We start from the raw sequence: 23,112 nt of genomic DNA, 5'->3' as shown, positions 1-23,112 counted from the left end.
CTTATTACCAGTTGGAACATCTTCTAGGTGTATGCCCAGGAGAGGTATTGCTGGATCTTCCAGTAGAACAATGTCCAGTTTTCTGAGAAACTGCCAGACTAACTTCCAGAGTGGTTGTACCAGCTTGCAGTCCCACCAGCAATGGAGGAGTGTTCCTCTTTCTCCACATCCTTGTCAGCATCTGCTGTCACCTGAATTTTTGATCTTAACCATTCTGACTGGTGTGAGATGGAATCTCAGGATTGTTTTGATTTGCATTTCCTCAGTGATTAAGGACTTTGAACATTTTTTGAGGTTCTTCTCAGCCATTCAGTATTCCCCAGTTGAGAATTCTTTGTTTGGGACAACATTTTTTAAAAAAGAAAAAGACACAAAAGTTATTTTCTGGGCCAATGAGATGGTTCAGTGGGCAAATACACTTCCCATCACACCTGAACAACCTGAGTTGGATTTCTGGGACACATATAGAAGGAACTCCCATAAGTTGTTCTCTAATCAAACCATGGCACATGAATATATGTGTGTGCCTGTGCGTGTGTGTTTGTGTGTGAGTGTGTATGTGTGTGTATGTGTGTGTATGCATGCACTCACACACACAAACAGGAATAAATAAATAATCTCAACAGTTAAAAAGTTATTTTTAAATCAGGAAAAATCCCATTTATCCATGGTGCAAAATTTTATTATTAATCAAGACCAAGGTCTATGTTAAACTATGTAATAAATTTTCTATTTGTCATTTCCTCTTTAACTTTTTCTATATGTGATACAAATATTTTTCTTCTGCAACTAAATTCTCAAATATATACATAGGGATGTTTGATGGTGTTGGGAATTAAACCCAGGGCTTCCCAAAACTCCATGCCAGGTTCCACACAGGGCTTTTTAAATCTCATTATCTTTGTCATTGGGCTCCATTTTTTGCATATACAACTAAACAATTAAATATGTGCTATAATAACATTTTCATTGATAAACTCCATACAAATACTCTAAAAACATATACCACGATAATTGTAAAATATGCAAAGTAAATTTTCTTTAAAAAAATTGAAATTAAATCCCAAACACACATCCTACTATGGAAAGCATAGATATATATTACCTAGTCCTTTGCTATATGGTTCTGGTCATTATAGCTTTATAATATGTTTTGATATTTGGAGAGATATTATTTCCTTATTTTCCCTTAATTCTGTTCTTAGTTAAATTTCAATTACTCCTCTGCTTGAATGCTATGATTGTTTTATTGAAAAATTTTTGCTACATCCTTACAGACACAGACACAGACACAGACACACACACACACACACACATACACAACTGTTTTGTCTAATTCCAAGTCTTCCTCTAGCTCACTTCCCATATGGTAAGTATTTCTTCCATTTCTTCCCTGATTTGTCTCCAGTGATGTTAGTACTTTGGGAGGAATTTCTTTAGCATCCTGAATGGCTGAATTGTTTTGCCCCAATACCTCCTTTTGGTTGGTTGGTTCTACTTTCACCTTCATTTTTTTCCTCTTAAAGGACCTTGTTAAATTGTGGAAGTGTCCTTCGTATCCATTTAAAAGAATGATGCCCCACACACAATTATTAGGACACTGTATACTTGGGCAGAGGTCTGGAATCTGGGACAGAAATCCCACAGATACAGCCAAAGCGGGGTCTGGCATGAATAATGGCTTTTGTGTCTGCCTCCTATTCCTTCATTTTCTTCAAGTACACCCACGTCACTCAGGGTCCAGTTCACCTGACCTAATTGTCATCATCCCATCAACTGATCCTGCCATGATCAATTTGACTTGCTCACCTAGTTGACAAGATCTTGTTGTGTTTGACTCTCTCCTTTTTGCCTGCTAAGAACCGGTGATTCTCTTGTACTCTGAAATCTTCTTGATATCCTGGGTAGAATTTGTGCCACTCCATGGATAGTGTTGATAGGCCAGTGATGCATGAACTGTGAATGATTTCTGCAAGACCAAGGTAAAGTTTATTGGTTCTACATGGTACAGCTACAGTGGGTGAGACAATAGAAAGAAACTGACTTCAGAGAGAGATTGTAAGAGCCTGATTTTATGCAGGTTGATTTAGACACAGGGAGTCAGGCAGTGTTTCAGTATCATTGTATCCTGTAATCATTGTAGATGAGGGTTATAATCAGCAACAACCTAGCTTTGAGACAGTGGTGCTCTTTACCTGTGTCAGATATGGCTCCACTCAACTACTGCTCCTAACCTAGTCTCCAGATTTTACAGTTTAAGCATGGTATGGTTAACACTTTATGGCCATGATGGTAGTCATTAGTAGCATTGTTGTGGACCCCTTCTCTAAGATAAAGGATCTTTGTTTAGAGGTAAGAACAGCTCAGCATAGCCATGTGTCCTGGTACAACATCCATCCTTTGCACACATTTTTTCTCTTAATTATTCAGTCCTTATTTCTCAGTATCTTTCCTATCCCACCACACCTGGGGGACATGCAAGCATCCATGCATCCAGTAGCTAACTAAGAAAGAGATATAGGAAGAGAGGGAAGCAGTTGTATCTTTGGAGGCTGTGGAGTATGACTGTTCACATGTGCATACATGCACACAGAATAGGGAGGTGTGAGCTCTTTCTTTTTCATTTGGAAATCCTCCTGTTAGCTTTTCATTTTTATTGAATATTTTATGTATTTACATTTCAAATGTTATCCAATTTTTCAGGTTCCCCTCTGGAAACCCCCTATCCCATCCCCCCCCTGCCTGCTTCTATGAGGGTGATCCCTCACCCACCCACCACTGCTATCTCACTGCCCTGGCATTCCCCTACACTGGGAAATCAAGCCTTTACAGGACCAAGGACCTCTCCTCCTATTGATGCCAGACAATGCCATCCTGTGCTACATATGCTGCTGGAGCCATGGGTCCCTCTTGGAGTGTTTGGTGGTTTAGTCCCTGGGAGCTCTCTGGAGGGGTCTGGTTGGTTGATATTATTGTTCTTACTATTGGGTTGCAAATCCCTTCAGCTCCTTCAGTCCTTTCTGTATCTCCTCCATGCTAAGTCCAATGATTGGCTGTAAGCATCCATATCTGTATTTGTCAAGCTTGGCAGATTCTCTCAGGAGACAGCTATGAGCTCCTGTCAGCAAGCATTTCTTGGCATCCACAATAGTGTCTGGATTTGGTGTCTATATATGGGATGGATCCCCAGGTGGGGAAGTCTGGATGACCTTTCTTTCAGGCTCTGCTCCACACTTTATCCCTGTATTTCCTTTAGACAGGAGCCATTCTGGGTTGAAAATTTGGAGATGAGTGGGTGGCCCCATCCACCAACAGGGGTCTTTGCCTAACCTCTGGATATGGTATCTACAGGCCCTTTGTTGGGCATTTCAGCTAATCTCATCCCTGTTAAGTCCTGGGAACCTCTTGCTTTCCCCAATTCCCCATCCCCCATTGATACACACCTCTCTTCAAATTCCTGACCAGGTATATATCATTCCCATCTCCTCTCATACCTGATTCTGCTCTCTTTCTTCCCTTCCCCCTCCTCTCCTCCTCCCAAGTCCCTCCCACCCTCTACTTTCCATGAATATTTTGTTTCCCCTTCTAAGAAATTCTGAAGCATCCACATTTTGGTATTCCTTCTTCTTGAGCTTCATATGATCTGTGAACTGTATCTCGCGTATTCTGTTCCTGTTAGCTTTTCTACAGGATTTGCTTCTGAGTTTTACCAAAAAAAATTGTTTGAGCAACCTCAAACTTGCAAGTAGATGATAGAGCAAAAGGAATAGAGAATGTGGGCAAGATATTGTTTCATTATTTCAGACTCTGACCTGACATGGTCCCTATTCTGCTAGTCTTTTGTTAAAATTGCGTAACAGTTATCACTATTATACATATGGGATTGTTTTCAGGACTCCCTGTAGTTAACATAATCCTTTAATACTTGCAATGCAGATGTGAAATAGCAAAGCATTTGCATAGACCCTATATATATTCTTCAATATACTCTAAATCATCTCTACTTAAAATGTTTAATATAATGTGTTGCCACATAAATTATTTGTATAAGCTATTATATTGGCATATATGTATATACTATGTACAAAAATATATGCACATTGTTTAGGAAATTATAACATAGAAAAAGGTTATAAATATTGTTAGTACAGATGAAATTAAAAAAAATACTTTTGGTTCTTTGAGACAGGATCTTTTGATATAGCCTTGGCTGTTCTAGTACTTGCTGTGTAGAAGAGGCTAGCCTCAAAGTCACGGAGATTCTCCTGTATCTGTTCTAAAGTGCTTAAATTAAATATGTGTGCCTCCATGCCTGTCCTGAAAAAAAGGGTTTTGGACAGTAACTGTAAACTGGTATAGAGCCCATGACTGTAGAGGGCCAACTGTATTTTGTTCCAGGGGGTAATGATGAACGTACTTTTATTCAGAACAAATTGAAATTTTTACCCAAGTTATTGTTCTTGAAAGGAAAGGAAGTCTTCAGAGGTCAGGTTTGGAATGTGACTCTGTTAAAATTTTAGTTTCCCATATTCTCTCTGCATGTGTCCTAAATGTCAAGAACTGCTTCAACTGGTGTTAATGGACCAGATACAGAAATACACATGTGTAGTTCCAGATACTCAAGATGCTGAGGTAGGAAAGCCACATGAGACCAGGAGTTAATGGCTGGCTTGAACAATATATTGAGATCCTGCCTCTAAAACAAAAGTTGGAAGAGGAATGACTCCTTGTGAAATAGGAACATGCAGCCTCTTGTATTCCACTGATTTTTTTTTTTTTTTTTTTTCCAAGACGGTGTCTTATACAGCCAGTCTCAAAATCACTATGTAGATGAAGTTCCTGTCTCTATCTCATGGGTGTTGAGATTACAGATAGGCAGCACTACATCTAGATTATACAGTGCTAGGGACAAACACAGGGCTTTGTGCATGCTGGGCACTGTACCAACTGTGCTATAACCTCTGAGCCCACTCTGATTTTTTTCACAGAACCATGGTTACCTAGCCCTGTCTGTGACAATAGTTTGGTTTGTTTTCATACACCTAAAGTAAAATGGTATATGTTTGGCCTCCAAATTTCTCAAATTGAAAACTGTATTCTTCATTGCAATTGCTGTGGGCAAAATAATAGGGTAACGAACATTTTCATGTACTTCACTGTTTTCTAAGATTTCTGTGGAACCATGGTTATTGAAGGAGAGGAAGCTCCAATTGCGTACACATTGGATGATACCAAACCAGATGGCAGCTATGCTGCTATAATGGGGTAAGGCACAATTATAATATTATAGCTGTATTTGTTATTTGCAATAAAATGAAATACTATTGATTAAGGCATAAAATCTTTTGTTAAAACAAATTTTTTTTCTTGATAGTACTATTCTGCAAATCCAGTGATAGTATTCTTATTGCTCCCTTTTATTTATTTTTTATTTTTTTTCATTAGGTATTTTCTTCATTTACATTTCAAATGCTATCCCGAAAGTCCCCTATACCTTCCCCTCACGCTGCTCCCCAACCCATACACTCCTGCTTCCTGGCCCTGGCATTCCTCTGTACTGGAGCATATGATCTTCCCAAGACCAAGGGCCTCTCCTCCCATTGATAGCTGACTAGGCCATCCTCTGCTATATATGTAGCTAGAGACACAGTTTTGTGGGGTACTGGTTAGTTCATATTGTTGATCCTCCTATAGGGTTGCTGACCCCTTTAGCTCCTTGGGTACTTTCTCTAGCTCCTTCTTTAGGGGCCCCGCATTCCATCCAATAGATGACTGTGAGCATCTACTTCTGTATTTGCCAGGCACTGGCATAGCCTCGCAAGAGATAGCTATATCAGAGTCCTGTCAGCAAAATGTTGCTGGCATATGCAATAGTGTCTGGGTTTGGTGGTTGTATATGGGATAGATCCCCAGGTGGGGCAGTCTCTGGATGGTCCTTTCTTCCATCTCAGCTCCAAACTTTGTCTCTGTAACTCCTTCCATGGGTATTTTGTTCCCCATTCTAAGAAGGGATGAAGTATCCACATTTTGGTCTTCCTTCTTCTTGAGTTTCATGTGTTTTGCAAAGTTTATCTTGGGTAATCTAAGTTTCTGGGTAAATATCCACTTATCAGTGAGTGCTTCTTTTTAAATAACAAATAAGTATATGTCAAATACCAATAGCATTTAATTTTTTTATATTAATTTTCTAATTCATCTTAGTGTATTAGTAGATATGTTTTGGGACCATCTTTACATGATAGACTGACACTAAAAGGATTACTTTACTAAGAGTTCTCCTTATGGAGATTGTGTGGGCATCCATGCTGTTTACTGTGATTTCTGTTGCTATAGCAAAGTTCTTAAGACTGGGTAACTTATGAGAAGATGTTCATTGTATCTCACAGTTCTGGAAATCTAAGAGCATGAAATTAATATTTACCAGGCTTCTGATTAGGGCCTTATGCTGCTGCAAAACACAGCAGAGAAGAAGCGAGGACACAGGTAGAGAAGCCACACTTGTTATTTAAAATAATCCACTCTCCCAAAGAGCTGTCGTGGAAATCATATTAATCCTTTGAATTCCTCATGATTCAAAATATTCCGAAAGGCCCTACTACTTCTCAACCCTACTATGGCTCAGGCACAGCCTTAAGACTCCATTTGAGACTCTATTCTCTTGATCACTAAGCCTGGTAAGACAGCAGTAGATCTTTTGTCATACTAACCTAGGAAAAATCATGGCTAGTCATTTACTTTTACTCACTTGATCCCCTAAAGCCAAAAAGTGCTCCTCAGTTACAAGAATGGGACATTGAAACAGGGATACTATAGGTATTCAGTATACAGTTGGTTTCCTTGCGTAGTAAACAGAGCATGGGTAACCATAGAAATGAAGTGAAAGTGAAAGTATTAAACTCCTGTCTTTTTCTTGTTTGTATATTTTAGATTTATCCTTGCTCACAAAGCTAGAAAACTGGTACGCCTCACCAAAGAAGAAAGGTAACAAAATCTGCTTTACTTCTTCCTTCTTTCTCTCTCCTCTTTCTTTCCTCCCTCCCTCTCTCCCTTCCCCATACACCCTTTCTGCCTTTTATCACTCCTCCATTGTTTAGTTGATAGTTTTTTTTTTTTAGAGCAAAACACACACTCAATAGGGAACATAGGCTTCTCAAGTAAGTCACCTCTTTATTTCCACTCTTTCTTTTCTTTTCTTTTCCTTTTTTTTTCTATTTGCTTGCCATCCGATGTTTATTGACTTTGACATATAGAATACCATAATACGTGGATTGCTAATGTGAAGTATCTGTTATGTTAATGATAAAGGCCTTATGTGTCACAATGCTTATTACTTAGGAACCAAATATTCAAATTAATACTTACCAATGTATTATATACAAGACATTGTGATAAGAACTATGAACATTATGAAAATGGATATAAGGCAAGAGCTGAACATTTACTTATGGAGAAGATTACTAAGCTGACAAATTGCTAGGTTAGGCAGCATTACATAAATGATGCATAGCAATTACAGGTTATAGGTGCAGAGAGTAATTTTTCGGGAGGCTCTCTCTCTTAGTAATTTGTATCCACCACGGCCAAATATGTATACTTGCACCACAACTGATAATATATTTAATGACTCAAATCCCAAATGATTTACAGTACATTATTTCAGTTTGCATAGCATGTCCCTCCATAATCCATGCCATCTTGGTGCATGGCTAGAGCTGTGGAAGTCTGACTGGGCCATAGATTGCAAAAGTCCCCACTGGAGGAGCTAGAACAATTACCCAAGGAGCTGAAGGGGGCTGCAACCCTATAGGTGGAACAACAATATGAATATAACCAGCACCCCCAGAGCTCATGTCTCTAGCTGCATATATAGCAGAAGATGGCTTAGTCAGCCATCATTGATTGGGAAGAGAGACCCCTTGGTCTTGCAAACTTTATATGCCCCATACAGGGGAACGCCAGGGCCAAGAAGTGGGAGTGAGTGGGTAGGGGAGCAGGGTGGGGGGAAAGTGTAGGGTACATTCAGGATAGCATTTGATATGTAAATGAAGAAAATATCTAATAAAATAATTTTTGAAATGTCCCCATTGGAATATAATATCCATGAAGGGTAGGAAGTATTATCTGACTGACTCACTGCTGAATCTTCAATGCCTTGAACACATCTTTTCCCAAGTTGTCTTTTTGATCATGTTCATAGATTAGTACATCATATACTGTACCAACTGCATCTTTCATGTAGTCAGGGTTATTCATTCTAATAGCTTAATAAAATATCTTTCATACACAGAAAAACTCCTATTTCAATATATTATTTTTGCTTTATCTTTTGTTTAGATTTTATTTTTAAGTGTATGTGACACATGTGCACGTGCAAATGTGTGACATGTGTGTACATGTGTGTGTATTGCACATGCATGCTTATATGTGAGAGAAAGAGAAACAGAGACAAATATATAGACAGAATGAGTGTAGGCTCCCTTGAAAGCCAGAAATGTCAAATACCACTAGAGCTGAATTTATAGGCAGCTATGAACTGTTCAATGTTGATGCTAGGAACCAAAAGTGGGTCCTCCAAAAAACCTGACACATTCTTCACTGCTGATCCATTTCTCTAGACCTCCAAGATATGTATTTTAAATTGTCCATTCTTCCACTGCTTTGGGGTGATGATAAAAAGAGTGGTATAGGATGAGTTGCTGCTTGTTTAAGTTGTCCTCTAACTCACTATATAGCCCAGACTTGCTTCTAACTCACAATCTTCCTGCCTCCATCTCCTAAGTGCTGAAATTACAAGCATGTATCACATTGTCCACCTCTGGATTCATCTACTATCTGAAAATCTTTTCTTTTCTGAAGTATATTTTGATGTAAGAGGTACTCATGTGGACTTACTTCTAACCAAAGACTTAGTGATGGAATCTAGGAGAGGGTTCATCAGTTGTCTTTAAGGATGTAGACTCTCGTAAATTTACTATGGTCTGGTGGATGACCTCATACCCATGAATATGTAGCCAGCAAAACTTGGACTTAGTGAGTTCAGATTGAAAAAGAGGGGCTAGAGAGTGGATATTGAAAGAGTTAAGGGGAGAATTTTAGGAATGGAAATGATCAAAATGTATTGAAATTCTCAAATAATTAATAGAAATATATTTTCACAAAGAAATGAAGGTTCAGCTTTTTTTTTCTTTCCTGGGCAGCCATATTTCTGAACTATCTGTCTCTTCCCCAAGAGCTTAAATGCCCACCTCCCTGAGTACTTATCCTCCATAATACTTCATTCTATTTCTGGAGATAACTGCATATCTTTACTCTACTACCATTCCTCTGTCACTGCCATGCCATTCCAGAGAAAGAGAGGAGCAGAAGACATTGAGCACTTTTATTCTTTTGCTTAAAGAAAGAGTTCCTAGGTAGAAAACAGTATTGCATTTTGGAAAGATATTTAATTTTATGCATATGGGTGTTTTGCCTGCATGCATGCCTGTGCCCCACATGTGTGCCATGCTTGGTGCTCACTGATGCCAGAAGAGTATACTGGATGCCCTGGGACAGGAGCTCCAATCTGTTGTGAGATGCCACATGGATGCTGAGGATTGAACTCTAGTCCTCTGTTAGAGCAGCCAGTTCTCTTAACTCCCGAAGCAACACTCCAGTCTGCAATAACACTATTTCTAAAATGAATTGGCCATGCTATAAGTCATGTTTAAGATTCCCTTGTGCATTCCTAATCTATACAGGCCAATATTGAAACAGATATGCTCATTTATAGACATATATCAGTGGCTAGAATTATGTTAATTGATAAATTAGTTGATTTATCTTAAGTGACTAATTATTACAATTGGTTTACTTCCAATACTCCCACTAGACTTAAGAGAAAGTATTTACTGAGCATTTATTTATTGCAAACCATTATTTGGCTATGAACTTTATATTGGGAGTTTTTAAATTTGAGAAGCCCTTGGAAGGCTTGGGAAACACAGATTTCTATCACCTTCCTTTCTGAGTCAAGTCAGGAGCAGAACCTGAGACTGTCTTTTCTAAGTTAGTATGCCCAGTAATTCATTTTACTTCCTTTCTTAAAGATTTAGTGACAGTCTTGCTACATTCCTATTTGTGAGCTGAGCTCATGGTTTTAAGGCATTAGAAATAGAACAAATTCTTGCTTTTCAAAAACTAAAATGAAGCTGGATATGGTCACTCTTGCTTGTTACCGTGTCACTTGAGAGGCCAAGGCAGGAAGATTGAGAATGCCAAGCAAGCCTGGGCTACTTAGAATCACACCATCTAAAGCAAGCATAGGCTACATAGCAGCACAGCATCTTAAGAAAAAAAATTAGTTAACCTGAATGGTCAAAGTGAAAGCAATGGTACCCAGAGACATTTTCTTAAGGAGATAGGTTTCTCTCCTTTTTGTTCCTCTTACTTCTTTAAGCTTTTTTTTTTTTTTTTTTTTTTTTATATTTGAAGATGCTACCTTCATTTGAGCTGCTGTAACAGCATCATAGACTGGATGACTCAGACAACAGTTTATTTCNCTCTGTAGACCAGGCTGGCCTCGAACTCAGAAATCTGCCTGCCTCTGCCTCCCAAGTGCTGGGATTAAAGGCGTGCACCACCACGCCCGGCTTACGCTTTACTTTTATCATTAAAATATTTTATTTCTCTGTTGTACAGACTGAGGAAACTTTGTGAACTATATGCAAAAGTTCTGAACTCTCAAGAAGCTCTGCAGGTAACGCTGTTTCTCAGTCTTTTCACAGGGGGACAAGGCCTGCTTTGTCCTGAAAGGCTTCTCAGGGATGGGTTCGTGCCGGGAGGACCCTACATCTTATCTTTCCCCAGTATACTCACAGAGGGTCTGTACATGTAGGGTTGGTGCATAAATGGTTTCAGAAAGTGTTTCATGCTGCTGCCAGTAGTGCTTCTTTTGTCCCTAAACTCAGAATTGTCCCTGGATCAAGCTCATGGGTGACAGCAGTTGGTAATTAATGTTCACAAGCACTGTATGAAGGGGTTGAATGGAAAACATCATTTAACGAGGAAAATGGTTGTTTTTTTCCCCAAAAGAGATAAGTTTTCATTTGCAAAAGTCTCTTCTAAGGATATTGATGATTCATTTCTGATGATGAAATGGTGTTGCTTCTGTCCTTGTGTGCTTTTTGTACAAAGAAAGTCACTTTCTTCATTGGGGCTTTGGTGTTTGCTGTGGGAGTGGAATAAATTCCTTGAAGGAAGGAGACATGAAAGAGAAAGCCCTAAGAGCCAAAGAAGGATGCTCAGGATGCATTATCAATCCTCAGATTCACAACACAGCATGGTAATACGAGAAGAGGCCCAGGGCCATTCACTATTTAGGCAGGGCCTCACACTTTGTAAATAGGATGCAAAATCAGCTATGTGGTCATAATTTTTTAAAAAAACATTTTTCAAAGTCTAGTTTTAAAGCTTTGATATATCAAATTTCTCTTTCAATGTGATACTTAGTGATAAACTTTTTGTTTAGGATATTCATTATTGGTTCCTCCTACACCTGGATAGAATTGAACATAGGTTGCTGACACACTAGGCATGTTCTCTATCACTGAGCTGTAATTCTGGCCTTTGTTTTTATAAGGAGTTCAAATTTTATAAAACTTTCAGCTAAGATACAGCCTGTAGATTGGTAAAAGCATATTTTCCAGACCAATGGTTATTTTACAAGATCCACCGTCCATCCCTAATGAGTACATACTATGAAAGCCATTATACCTTCAGCAAAGCTCAGCCCTGTCAAAACATGAAATTCACTGTCATTTGTTTTTCACAGATATACACTTCTGCTTTTGTTTCTTGGACAACCATTCCTGTAAACTTTATCATTTAAAACCTTTTCTCAAAACCATTAGACACTAAAACTTTCTGATAGATAAAAACAAAGTGAAAATGGAAACAGATAATTACAGTCTATGCCCAGAAATAGTGGTGCGTTTTCATGATCTCAGTACTTGCAAGATGGAAGCATCATAAGAGGATCAAGAATCTCATGCCATTATGCTACAAGATAAGACTTTGTCTCAAAAAATTGATACATGCATGCACCAAATTTAAAAAAGAAAACTTTCTAAGGTCTAAATTTATCCAAGTTTCTTCTTGAAAGCATTTACCTGCCCAAAAACCTGTCGTCAGAAACATCAGGCTAATATGGCCCTATTTCAGAAGTACAGTCAACCCTTTGTAAGTAGAGGTTCTACGAAATGTTTTTTAAAAAATCACACATGCACTGAAGACTCAGTGTGATAAGTATTTGCGTGGCATTTATATCGCATTATGAAACATAAATAATCCAGAGGTAATTTGAAGCATACAGGAAGATATGCAGAGGTTTTAGGCAAATACTATGCCTCTTTCTACAAGAGGTTTCAGTAGCTATAGGAAGCTGGGAAACTTAGAAGCACTGCCCTACAAATTCTGAGAGAAAGCTACAACTGGTTCTCTGTAATGAAATCTACTAGCATGTGTTTCACATACAATAGACAAAATATCTTCTTCTGCCTCTTTCTCAAGTCTTTTTCCCTCTGCCGTAACAGCCAGTCCATTATGAAGAGAAGAATTGGTGTGAGGAACAGTATTCTGGGGGCTGCTACACAACCTACTTCCCTCCTGGCATCTTGACCCAGTATGGAAGGTACTACCTAATCACTACACTAATTCATCCAGGGATGGCACACATTCAGACAAGACATGTTTGGTAAATAAATGTGTGCTGAGCTGTGACCAAAAGCCCTGTAATTGAAGGCAAGCTCCACATAGGTTGCCATGTTTCTCTTTGGTGTTCGCTTTCCTGTCAATCCTAGAAAACATCTCCAGAATTTCCTTTGAAGTTCATGAGTTTCACAAAGGAAGTGATGGTGCCGCACCATTGTGTTGTTTCCACTCTTCATTCCTCTAGAGAATCAAACTCAGTCAAAGTAACCAAAGAAAGTTGACACAGAAGTAGCACTTTAGTTAGCCAGAGGATTTGTTCAGCCTGCCAGTATACTATCTTAACACCGAGTCTAGAACTAAGGAAACCCCCTCAAGAGCACCTCTGTATCAGTGTGGGCATGGCTCTGTAAACTCAAAAGCAATTCTTTTTTTTCAAATTTTTATTAGATATTTTCTTCATTTACATTTCAAATGCTATCTTGAAAGTCCCCTATACCCTCCCCCCTGCCCTGCTCCCCTACCCACCCACTCCCACTTCTTGATCCTGGCTTTGAAAATGAAGAAAATATCTAATAAATAAATAAATAAATAAATAAATAAATAAAGTTAGCTTTTTCCCAGAGGGACCAAATACTTGACAAAAATAATTTGTTTTCCTTCCCCCTCAGGTTTTAGAGATTATCAGTCTATAATAGTGTGGATATTGTATTAGAACAGATCACATCATAAACGGCAGGATGAAGAGCAGAGCAGTAATGAGAAGGGGTCAGGGTGATATATAGCCCCCAAAGACACACTCTCAGTGACCTATTTTCTCTAATAGACACACTTCCCACCTTGTAATAGTCTGTTCTCATTGTCAGTCCATTACTAGAGACCTCATGACCAAGTATTCCCTGGAAACTTTTGAAGATATGCCCAGAAGGGATAAGTGTTAATTAACATAAGCATTGTTCTGAATGCTGGATATCCCTTATCTGATCGTAGCATCCTGAGATAGGCTGAAAATGGCTCTGGATAGTACTTCTTTTATGGTGTCTTTTAAAGTATGATAGTGGACTGCCTTTATAGGCTAAGTGCCTGGGAACCTTCTATCCCTTTGCTTAGCATGGGAACATTCTGGAAACTGGTGATAGTAATATATCAGGCAACACAGAGAAGATAAAAATAGAGATGTTGACATCTGCTAGAAATATTTCAAAAGCTGACTCTGCTGTTTTCTAGCACTATGGCTCTTGCTGAGTCACTGCACAAGTCTCTGAGCCTGTCTGTTTATTTGTAATATGAGATGTTAACTAGTTGCACTGTCATAGAGTTCTTGAAAAGATTAGAAAGAAAATAGAATGTAGCACAGAGATGACATGTAGCAAGATTACCAAGACTAAGTTAGAGTTCTTAGATCACCTGACTTCAAATACTTCCTCTGTTACTTCTTGTGTGTAGACTAGAGAAAAATCACTTCATCTTTGTTGTTGGTTAGGTCCTAGGAGGCAGACACTGAAGCAATCAGTAGGTAGGATAGATACCAGACTGCATCCTTAGTATTAGCATCATGGAAGGAAGAAGAAGGAAGCAAGAATGGGAAATTCAGTCAGTAAAGCAGTTCCAATAAAAGTACCAGCTGACCCCCATGACACACTCTGAAAGTAGAATGATCCTTCCAAGTGGTCTCATGTTGTAGCTTGGGGCTTGCATCTGTAAAAGCTTATTTATACTTGTCAGTCACTAAATGTGTTAGAAGCAGGCATAAGGTAGTTTTGCCAGTGGAAATAGTCACCTCCAAATAGTGCCAGCATCAGAGCACCTTCTGGAATGACTCCCACCAACAAAACTGTCCTTCATTCTATGTGGTACATCTCAGTGTCTACCACAATTAACCTCTACATTCACCTCTTGGATGTATAAATAATAGTATTGGGGTTACAGTAAGGAGTAAAGGACTTTGAAGAGCTGGTACCCAACAAATCTTAAGTTAGCAATAGTTCTGAACCCCAGTGGATGGTAGTCAATGAAGCCATAAGATTCATTATTTCTTCAGTGCCATTAATGGAAGTAATCTTAAAATCATTAGACCATCCCTTTGAAAGATAGATAAGGGTTAGAGATGTGGTCCAGTAGTGCAGCACATGTCTAGCATACATAAAGCCTTGGGGTCCATCCTGCATCATACAAAACCAAAAGTAATAACTACAAAAGCATATGAGAAGGACAAAGCATGGCAAGAAGAAACAGTCAAGTCCAATGGTAGAAATCAGAATCATGAATCACCTTCCTCATATAAAGGGATCCATACATGACTGGACTTATTCAGTCTCTCACTTTATAGAGATGAGTCAAATATGTATTTTGCTCCCATTGATTTCAGCTCCATTTCCTGTTAGTACTCTTGGTAGAGGAGTGTGTGCATGGGCTTCAGCTTTTGTTCCATTATGCCCATGACAGAGATGACACAAGAGCTGGAGAAACCTGAGGAGCCTTATCCTACATAGTCAGTGTCCTCATAGATGTTTTGAACCTGAAAAAGTCAACTGGCCTTGGTCCTTATGGGAGAACTCATTTTTGGTTTTGTGTAATGCCACTTACTGCTCTGCCTTTTGTTCCCAGGGTTCTACGCCAGCCAGTGGGCAAGATATTCTTTGCAGGCACTGAAACAGCCTCACACTGGAGTGGCTACATGGAGGGGGCTGTGGAGGCTGGGGAGAGAGCAGCCAGAGAGGTAGGGCCCAGGGTCATGGGCAGTGGTGGAAGAGGACACACAAACACGCTTTGATAAACACTCAAAGATGAGATCTTGGGAGAAACACACACACACACACACACACACACACACACACACACACTTACAAATATAACTGATCTTTAAAAATAGAGGTTCTGGAAACGGCTCAGCAGTTAAGAGACTTGCTGCTGTTGCAGAGCCTTGGTTCCCAGCACTAGGCTTTTGAGTATCTGGTGCCCTCTTTTGGTCTCCAAAGCTTCATTCAAGTACCTTGTGCACTGACATACAAACTCAGGCAAGCACACATGCACACACTTTTTAAAAAATATTAAAAAATAAAAATGATGACCTAGGTTTGATATTATAGAGTCAACAATACTTCTATTACATTCAAAATTCACTTTTATTCTTTTTTGTTATTGTTGGAAAGTTTTCTAACCTCATTTCTGTTAAGTTATGCTCACAAGTACTAAAATTTATGATGAAATATTTATGGGATATTCTATACCATAAATAAAAGATCTGGGGAGGGGGGGCTTTTAAAAGTCAGAGTTGATTTCTCTGCCCTTTACTTGACATTATTAATAGATATCCCAAGAGGCATACACTAAGTTCTTTTCTTTTGTTTCTTTTTTGTTATTTTTTTATTTTTATTTTATTTTTTTTTATTTATTTATTTATTTATTTATTTATTTTGGTTTTTCAAGACAGGGTTTCTCTGTGTAGTTCTGGCTGTCCTGGAATTCACTTTGTAGACCAGGCTGGCCTCGAACTCAGAATTCCACCTGCCTCTGCCTCCCAAGTGCTGGAATTAAAGGCGTGCGCCACCACGCCTGGCTAAGTTCTTTTTTCTTTTCTTTCTTTTTTTTTTTTTAAGAATTAAAGAAAGGTAGTATCCTTTTTGTTGTTTGTAATAACAAAGTAATCTTTCATTTCAGATTCTTCATGCCATTGGGAAGATTCCAGAAGATGAAATTTGGCAGCCAGAACCAGAATCTGTAGTAAGCTATATTTCACAGATTTACATGTCCTTACTCGAAGAATGATTGCTCCCAGGAACATACTTGTATATATCCATGTACTTTTTCCTAATGATTCGGTGCATAGATGTCTAAGTAAATTACATGACTTAAGACTCACAGATTCAGGTGAACGTTGATACATTTGTATTGTTATATCTCTTGCAGATTGTTAGGAAAAATAGTATGTTTGATAGTAAGGAACTACTTCCCAGAGAGCTCTCTCTATATATATTTTTAAAAAATCAATGGGAGATGAGACATAGCTCAATGGCAGAATGCTTGCTTAGCATGGGTAAAATACTGAGTTTGATATCTAACACCACAAGAAGCAAGGAAAAGAAAGAGAGGAGAATAAAAGAAAAAATCCTCCACCCCCTCAAAATAAGAACTCAATCAATGTCTGTTGGCTAATCTTCCTTAATGATTCTCAACAAAAGGCAGGAAAAGAGAGTTTATTATCTTTTCTCCAGGATAAAGTGAGAGAACAAAATGGAACACATTTAAGCTCATTTCCACTACATTTTTGCAATATGTCTAGACAATTTATCTGACTCGTAGGAAGGGTATAGAGAAGGTAGAAGAATAGAGACTGGGAATCTAAAAGGTTGGTTATGCTATCCTTTTAAGCCTGAAGCCATAAGAGGATAACTGTGACATTCCAAAATGACTGCCTTAGTGCATCTGCTAGAAATGGGATGGTGGGATGTGTGTAGGGTGAATCCCCTTGAAGAAATCTTTATGATGTACATGGGCCATTGTGGTCTGAGAATTGCAGTGGTTTAAGATGGGAAGACAGATAATAACCCCTAAATACAATTCTGACAGAGGATATGCTGAGAGGAAATATGGAAAGTGGAGCCATCTCAGCCTAGAAGCTGCAGAAAGACTAGCAACTTGACATAAAGGGCCAAGTGAAGGAGACAGGATGATATTACAGAGGTTGGAATGAGTGGGTTACTCTAAAAATATCTAGGATAAATAGTTTCTGGAATAACATACACAAACGTCTTCTGACACAAATGTTCTCTGAACCCAGGATGTCCCTGCACGACCCATTACCAGTACCTTCCTGGAGAGACACCTGCCTTCTGTACCAGGTCTGCTAAAGCTGTTTGGATTCACCACCATCTTGTCAGCAACAGCTCTTGGTTTCCTGGCCCACAAAAGGGGCCTGTTTGTACATTTTTAAAGATGGGTTTTAGAGCCACATCCACAGGCTTCTCATTCAGTGTGTCTCAAAGGCTTTACAAAGGAGTTGAGATTAAAAAAAAAAATCTTACAAAGATGAAGAGAATATAGAGTGAGAACACACAGTAACTTGTTCTCCATTTTGGCTCATTTCCAACTTTCCTGCCCTCTGCGTGTTTAGAACAGACACACAGACTTGCCCCTTGCTATCTCACAACCTACCTGCCCCATATACACAGTTTTTTCAAAACCCTATGGCTTTGTGTTTGTCTTTCATCTTGTGCGTTATGTCCTCATCTATGCCAAGTTATTTGCCATTGTACCTAGAATCCTGTCTTGTTAGAACTGGAAGCCATTAGATACTATAGTTCATTGTCTACTTTAAAGTTCAATAAACCATATGTAACAAAGGCAAACCCTAATCACACAAGCCCTACACTAAGCTACTGGTATTTGGGTGACTAGAACACAAGTTGATGCTTTTCTCACCTCCCAAGGTTCATTCCCCTATGATCCTCCTCCACCTCATGCCATAGTCACTGATGGTTGTTCTTGTGGATTTACTCTGTATTAACTGGTATTGTGTTACTCAATAGATATCTTCTAGTCTGGCTGTTTTGTGCAACATTGCCAGCTGATTCTAATTTTTCTTGAGAGTGGGAGTCTTGTTTTTGTCATTTTTTTCTTGCATCTTCTAGTATGCTTCCATTCAAAGATTAAGACATGCTTAGGTAATTAACAATAAAGCTGTTTGACCATATGTTTGCTGTCTCTTCTTTTTGGGCGATGACTTTCAAGGTTTGACAAGCCAAACCAAGAGTCAGTATTGGGTATATGACTGTGATGTGAAAGCATTTAGTGAGAACTTTCTCAGAATCTAGATATTATGTGCATTTTGATCCATAATAGGATCATATGTATGAACACTTGGTAATTGACTTAAAAGTGTTAAAAAAGGATTATGTAAGACATCCTTGCTTTTATCTCTAGCAAAAATCTGTAAAAATAATAGACACTAACATGCAAGACCTGTAACATATTAAAGCAATTATAATACTGAAATTGACCATGTACAAGAAGGAGATCAAAAAGAGGAATTGCAGGTCACAGGGGAAAATATGAAAAACAAGGGTGTTTTAATTGAATGATGGAGGGACGCCACTAGAGAGGGAGAGAAGGGATGAGAATTTCATCAAACTAGGCCATTTGAAGCAGTCATAAAAACATTTTTATATTAATCTAAAATTACATTTAAGGTATGTGTGTGTGTGTGTGTCAATATACGTAAATAATTTAAATGAACGTATACTACATAGGGTGATATTGCTCCACACAAGATCCACAAACTCTCTAACAAAACCCCAATACCAAGCCTAAGGAACTTCCTTTTGAATTGTTGGTTATGAGAATACAAGAGACTCGCCCAAAATATTGACTATTGCTGTTGTCCCCCCTTTCAAAACTTGAAGGTGAACTCCTACCACATACATTGAATATAAGACTCAGAGAAATTAAGCTGGAAATATTGTAGCACTAATAAAAATATAGTAAACAAAAGTTTATGTCTTAGAAATAAATACATTTTGTAAACAAACACACATACACACACACACACACACACACACACACACACACACACACACACAAATTCAAAGGACAGAAGTCACCCAGATATACAAACAACTCTGATAGCATTTTTTTTAATTTTCTTGTATATTTCCATTTGGATCTTCTAAAATCTCTATCTCAATTATTTAAAACAATGAATACATGAAATTAAATAAATAAATGAAGTTTATAGAGTTCCAGATTTGCCAGATTTTCCAAATAGGAGACAAAGGAAACTTTTCTCATCATCAGGTTGAAGTGAACAATAGAAACTAAAAGAATGGAGTTTCTAGTGCTTTATTTCTCTCTTTTTTTATTAGATATTTTCTTTATTTACATATAAAATGTTATCCCCTTTCCTGGTTTCCCCTGCAAAAGCCCCCTATCCCATCCCCTCTTCCCTGCTCACCAACCCACCCACTCGCGCTTCCCTGTCCTTGCATTCCCCTACACTGGGGCATCTAACCTTTCCAGGACCAAGGGCTTCTTCTACCATTGATGTCCAACAATGCCATCCTCTGCTACATATGCAGGTGAATCCATGAGTGCCTCCATGAGTACTCTTTGTTTGGTGGTTTAGTCCCTGGGGTTCTGGGGATACTGGTTGGTTCATATTGTTGTTCCTTCTGTGAGGCTGCAAGCACCTTCAGCTTTTTTGGTCCTTTCTCTAACTCTTCCATTGGAGACACTGCTCAGCCCAATGGTACACATCCACCTCTGTATTTGTCAGGCACTGGCACAGCCTCTCAGAAGACATCTATATCAGAATCCTTTCAGCAAGTACTTGTTGGCATCTACAATAGTGTCTGGGTTTGATGACTGTATATGGGATGGATCCCCAGGTAGGGCAGTCTCTGGGTGGCCTTTCCTTCAGTTTCTGCTCCACACTTTGTCTCTGTATCTCTTCCCATGGATAGTTTGATCCCCCTTCTAAGAAGGACTGAAGTATCCACACTTTGGTTTTCCTTCTTCTTGAGCTTTGTATGGTCTGTGAGTTGTATCTTCGGTATTCCTAGCCTGTGGGCTAATATCCACTTATCAGTGAGTGTATACCATGTGTGTTCTTTTGGGATTGGGTTACCTCACTTAGAATGATATTTTCTAGTTCCATCCATTTGCCTAAGAATTTCATGAAATCATTGTTTTTAATAGCTGAGTAGTATTCCATTATATAAGTGTACCACATTTTCTTTATCCATTCCTCTGTTGAAGGATATCTGGGTTCTTTTCAGCTTCTGGATATTATAAACAAGGCTGATATGAACATAGTGGAGCATGTGTCATTATTACACGTTGGAGTATCATCTGGGCATATTCCCAGGAGGGGTATTGCTAGGTCCTCAGGTAGTACTATGTCCGGTTTTCTAAAGAGCCACTAAACTGATTTCCAGAGTGGTTGAACCAGCTTGCAATCCCGCCAGCAATGGAGATGATCCTCTTTCTCCACATCCTTGCCAGCATCTGCTGTCACCTGAGATTTTGATATTAGCCATTCTGACTGGTGTGAGGTGGAATCTCAGGGTTGTTTTGATTTGCATTTCCCTAAAGACTAAGGATATTTAATATTTCTTTAGGTGCTTCTGAGCCATTAAGTATTCGTCAGTTGAGAATTCTTTGTTTAGCTCTGTACCCTGTTGTTAATAGGATTATTTGTTTCTCTGGAGTCTAATTTCTTGAGTTCTTTGTATATGTTGGATATTAGTTCTCTATCGAATATAGGATTGGTAAAGATCTTTTCCCAATTTGTTGGTTACTGTTTGGTCCTTTTGGCAGTGTCTTTTGCTTACAGAAGCTTTGTAATTTTTTTAAGGTCCCATTTGACAATTCTTGATCTTAGAGCATAAGCTAGTGGTGTCCAGTCCAGAAAATTTTTCCTGTGCTCACATACTCGAGGCTCTTCCAAATTTTGCTTTCTATTAGTTTCAGTATGTCTGGTTTTATGTGGAGGTCCATGATCTACATGGACTTGCATTTTGTACAAGGAGGTAAGAATGACGCCAGTTGAACCAGCACCATTTGTTGAAAATGTTGTCTTTTTTTTCCATTGGATGGTTTTAGCTCTTTGTCAAAGATCAAGTGACCATAGGTGTGTGGGTTCATTTCATGGTCTTCAATTCTATTACATTTATCTCCCTGCCTGTCACTGTACCAGTACCATGCAGTTTTATCACTATTGCTCTGTAGTACAGCTTGAGGTCCAGGGTACTGATTACTCCAGAAGTACCTTTATTGTTGAGAAGAGTTTTCACTGTCCTGATTTTTTTGTTATTCCAGATCAATTTAAGAATTGCTCTAACTCAATGAAGAATTGAGTTGGAATTTCGATGGAGAATCCATTGAATCTGTAGATTACTTTTGGCACAATGGCCATTTTTACTATATTAAAACTGCCAAACCATGAGCATGGGAGATCTTCAGAGGTCTTCAATTTCTTTCTTCAGAAGCTTGAAGTTCTTGTCATACAGATCTTTCACACGTTTAGTTAGTCACACCAAAATACTTTATATTTTTTGTTATTATTGTGAAGAATGTCGTTTCCCTAATTTCTTTCTCAGCCTGTTTATCCTTTGAGTATAGGAAGGCTATTTGTTTGAGTTAATTTTATATCCAGCCACTTTGCTTAAGTTGTTTATCAGCTGTAGGAGTTCTCTCGTGGAGATTTTGGGGTCACTTAAATATACTATCATATCATCTGCAAATGGTGATATTTTGACTTCTTCCTTTCCGATTTGTATCCCTTTGACCTCCTTTGGTTGTCTAATTTCTCTAGCTATAACTTCAAGTACTGTATTGAATAGATAGGGAGAAATATGGAAGCCTTGTCTAGTCCCTGATTTTAGTGGGATTACTTCAAGTTTCTCTCCATTTAGTTTGATGTTAGCTACTGGTTTTCTGTATATTTGCTTTTACTATGTTTATGTATGAGCCTTGAATTCCTGATCTTACCAATGCTTTTAACATGAAGGGATACTGAATTTTGTCAAATGTTTTCTCAGCATCTAATGAAATGATCATGTGGTTTTTTCTTTAAGTTTTTTTTTTATGTAGTAGATTACATAAATGGATTTCTGTATATTGAACCATCCCTGAATCCCTGTTATGAAGCCTACTTGATCATGGTGAATGATCATTTTGATGTGTTCTTGGATTCGGTTTGCAAGAATTTTATTGAGCATTTTTGCATCAAAGCACTGGTGTTATTGCCATTTGTTATTGAGAATAGAAACTCTTTTCTAGTCAGTTTTCATCCTCTGCAACCGCTATAGTGTTTGGATCATTAAAGGCCTTAAATCAATAAAAGAATAGATTGCCATCATGTTCACTTTGATTCTGTACTGGCAATCCTGCTATACTCATGCAGTCGCCAAATTGTTTCTGCCTACTGGTAGAGAACCAAATGCAATTTTCCTTCATCCTCATTTTGAGATTATCAGTTGTCTTTTTTTCCCATTTTTTATTAGATATTTTCTTTATTTACATTTCAAATGCTATCCTGAAAGTACGCTATACCCTCCCAGCTCCCCTAACCACCCACTCCCATTACTTGGCCCTGGGATTCAACTGTGCTGGGTCATATAAAGTTTGCAAGACCAAGGGGCCTCTCTTCCTAATGATGGCCAACTAGACCATCTTCTGCTACATATGCAGCTAGAGACAGGAACTCAGGGGGTACTGATTAGTTCATATTGTTGTTCCACCTATAGGGTTGAAGCCCCCTTCAGTTCCTTGGGTACTTTCTCTAGCTCCTCCACTGGGGCCCTGTGTTCCATCCAATAGCTGATTGTGAGTATCCACTTCTGTGTTTGCCAGGCACTGGCATAGCCTCACAAGAGGCCACTATATCAGGGTCCCTTCAGCAGAATCTTGCTGGCATGTGCAACAGTATCT

At 38.7% G+C, this 23,112-nt stretch overlaps 1 protein-coding gene across 1 annotated transcript in view; it reads left to right on the top strand.

Annotated features, from left to right (window-relative positions):
• The window catches only part of Maob (monoamine oxidase B), a 103,833-nt gene extending 85,457 nt beyond the window's left edge, over positions 1-18,376 (top strand). Inside the window, exons 9-15 of the mRNA XM_021188198.2 lie at positions 5,169-5,265; positions 6,928-6,981; positions 10,678-10,735; positions 12,570-12,667; positions 15,292-15,403; positions 16,345-16,407; positions 17,465-18,376. Coding sequence (XP_021043857.1) covers positions 5,169-5,265; positions 6,928-6,981; positions 10,678-10,735; positions 12,570-12,667; positions 15,292-15,403; positions 16,345-16,407; positions 17,465-17,617 — 635 coding nt within the window. The 3' untranslated portion in view covers positions 17,618-18,376. The remainder of the gene's footprint in view (positions 1-5,168; positions 5,266-6,927; positions 6,982-10,677; positions 10,736-12,569; positions 12,668-15,291; positions 15,404-16,344; positions 16,408-17,464) is intronic.
• The last annotated feature ends 4,736 nt before the right edge of the window (positions 18,377-23,112 follow it).

Source organism: Mus pahari, chromosome X, assembly GCF_900095145.1.
Source record: "Mus pahari chromosome X, PAHARI_EIJ_v1.1, whole genome shotgun sequence".
Classification (NCBI taxonomy): Eukaryota; Metazoa; Chordata; class Mammalia; order Rodentia; family Muridae; genus Mus; species Mus pahari.
Note: the sequence above shows the minus strand (reverse complement) of the source record. Positions and strands in the feature narration are given on the sequence as shown.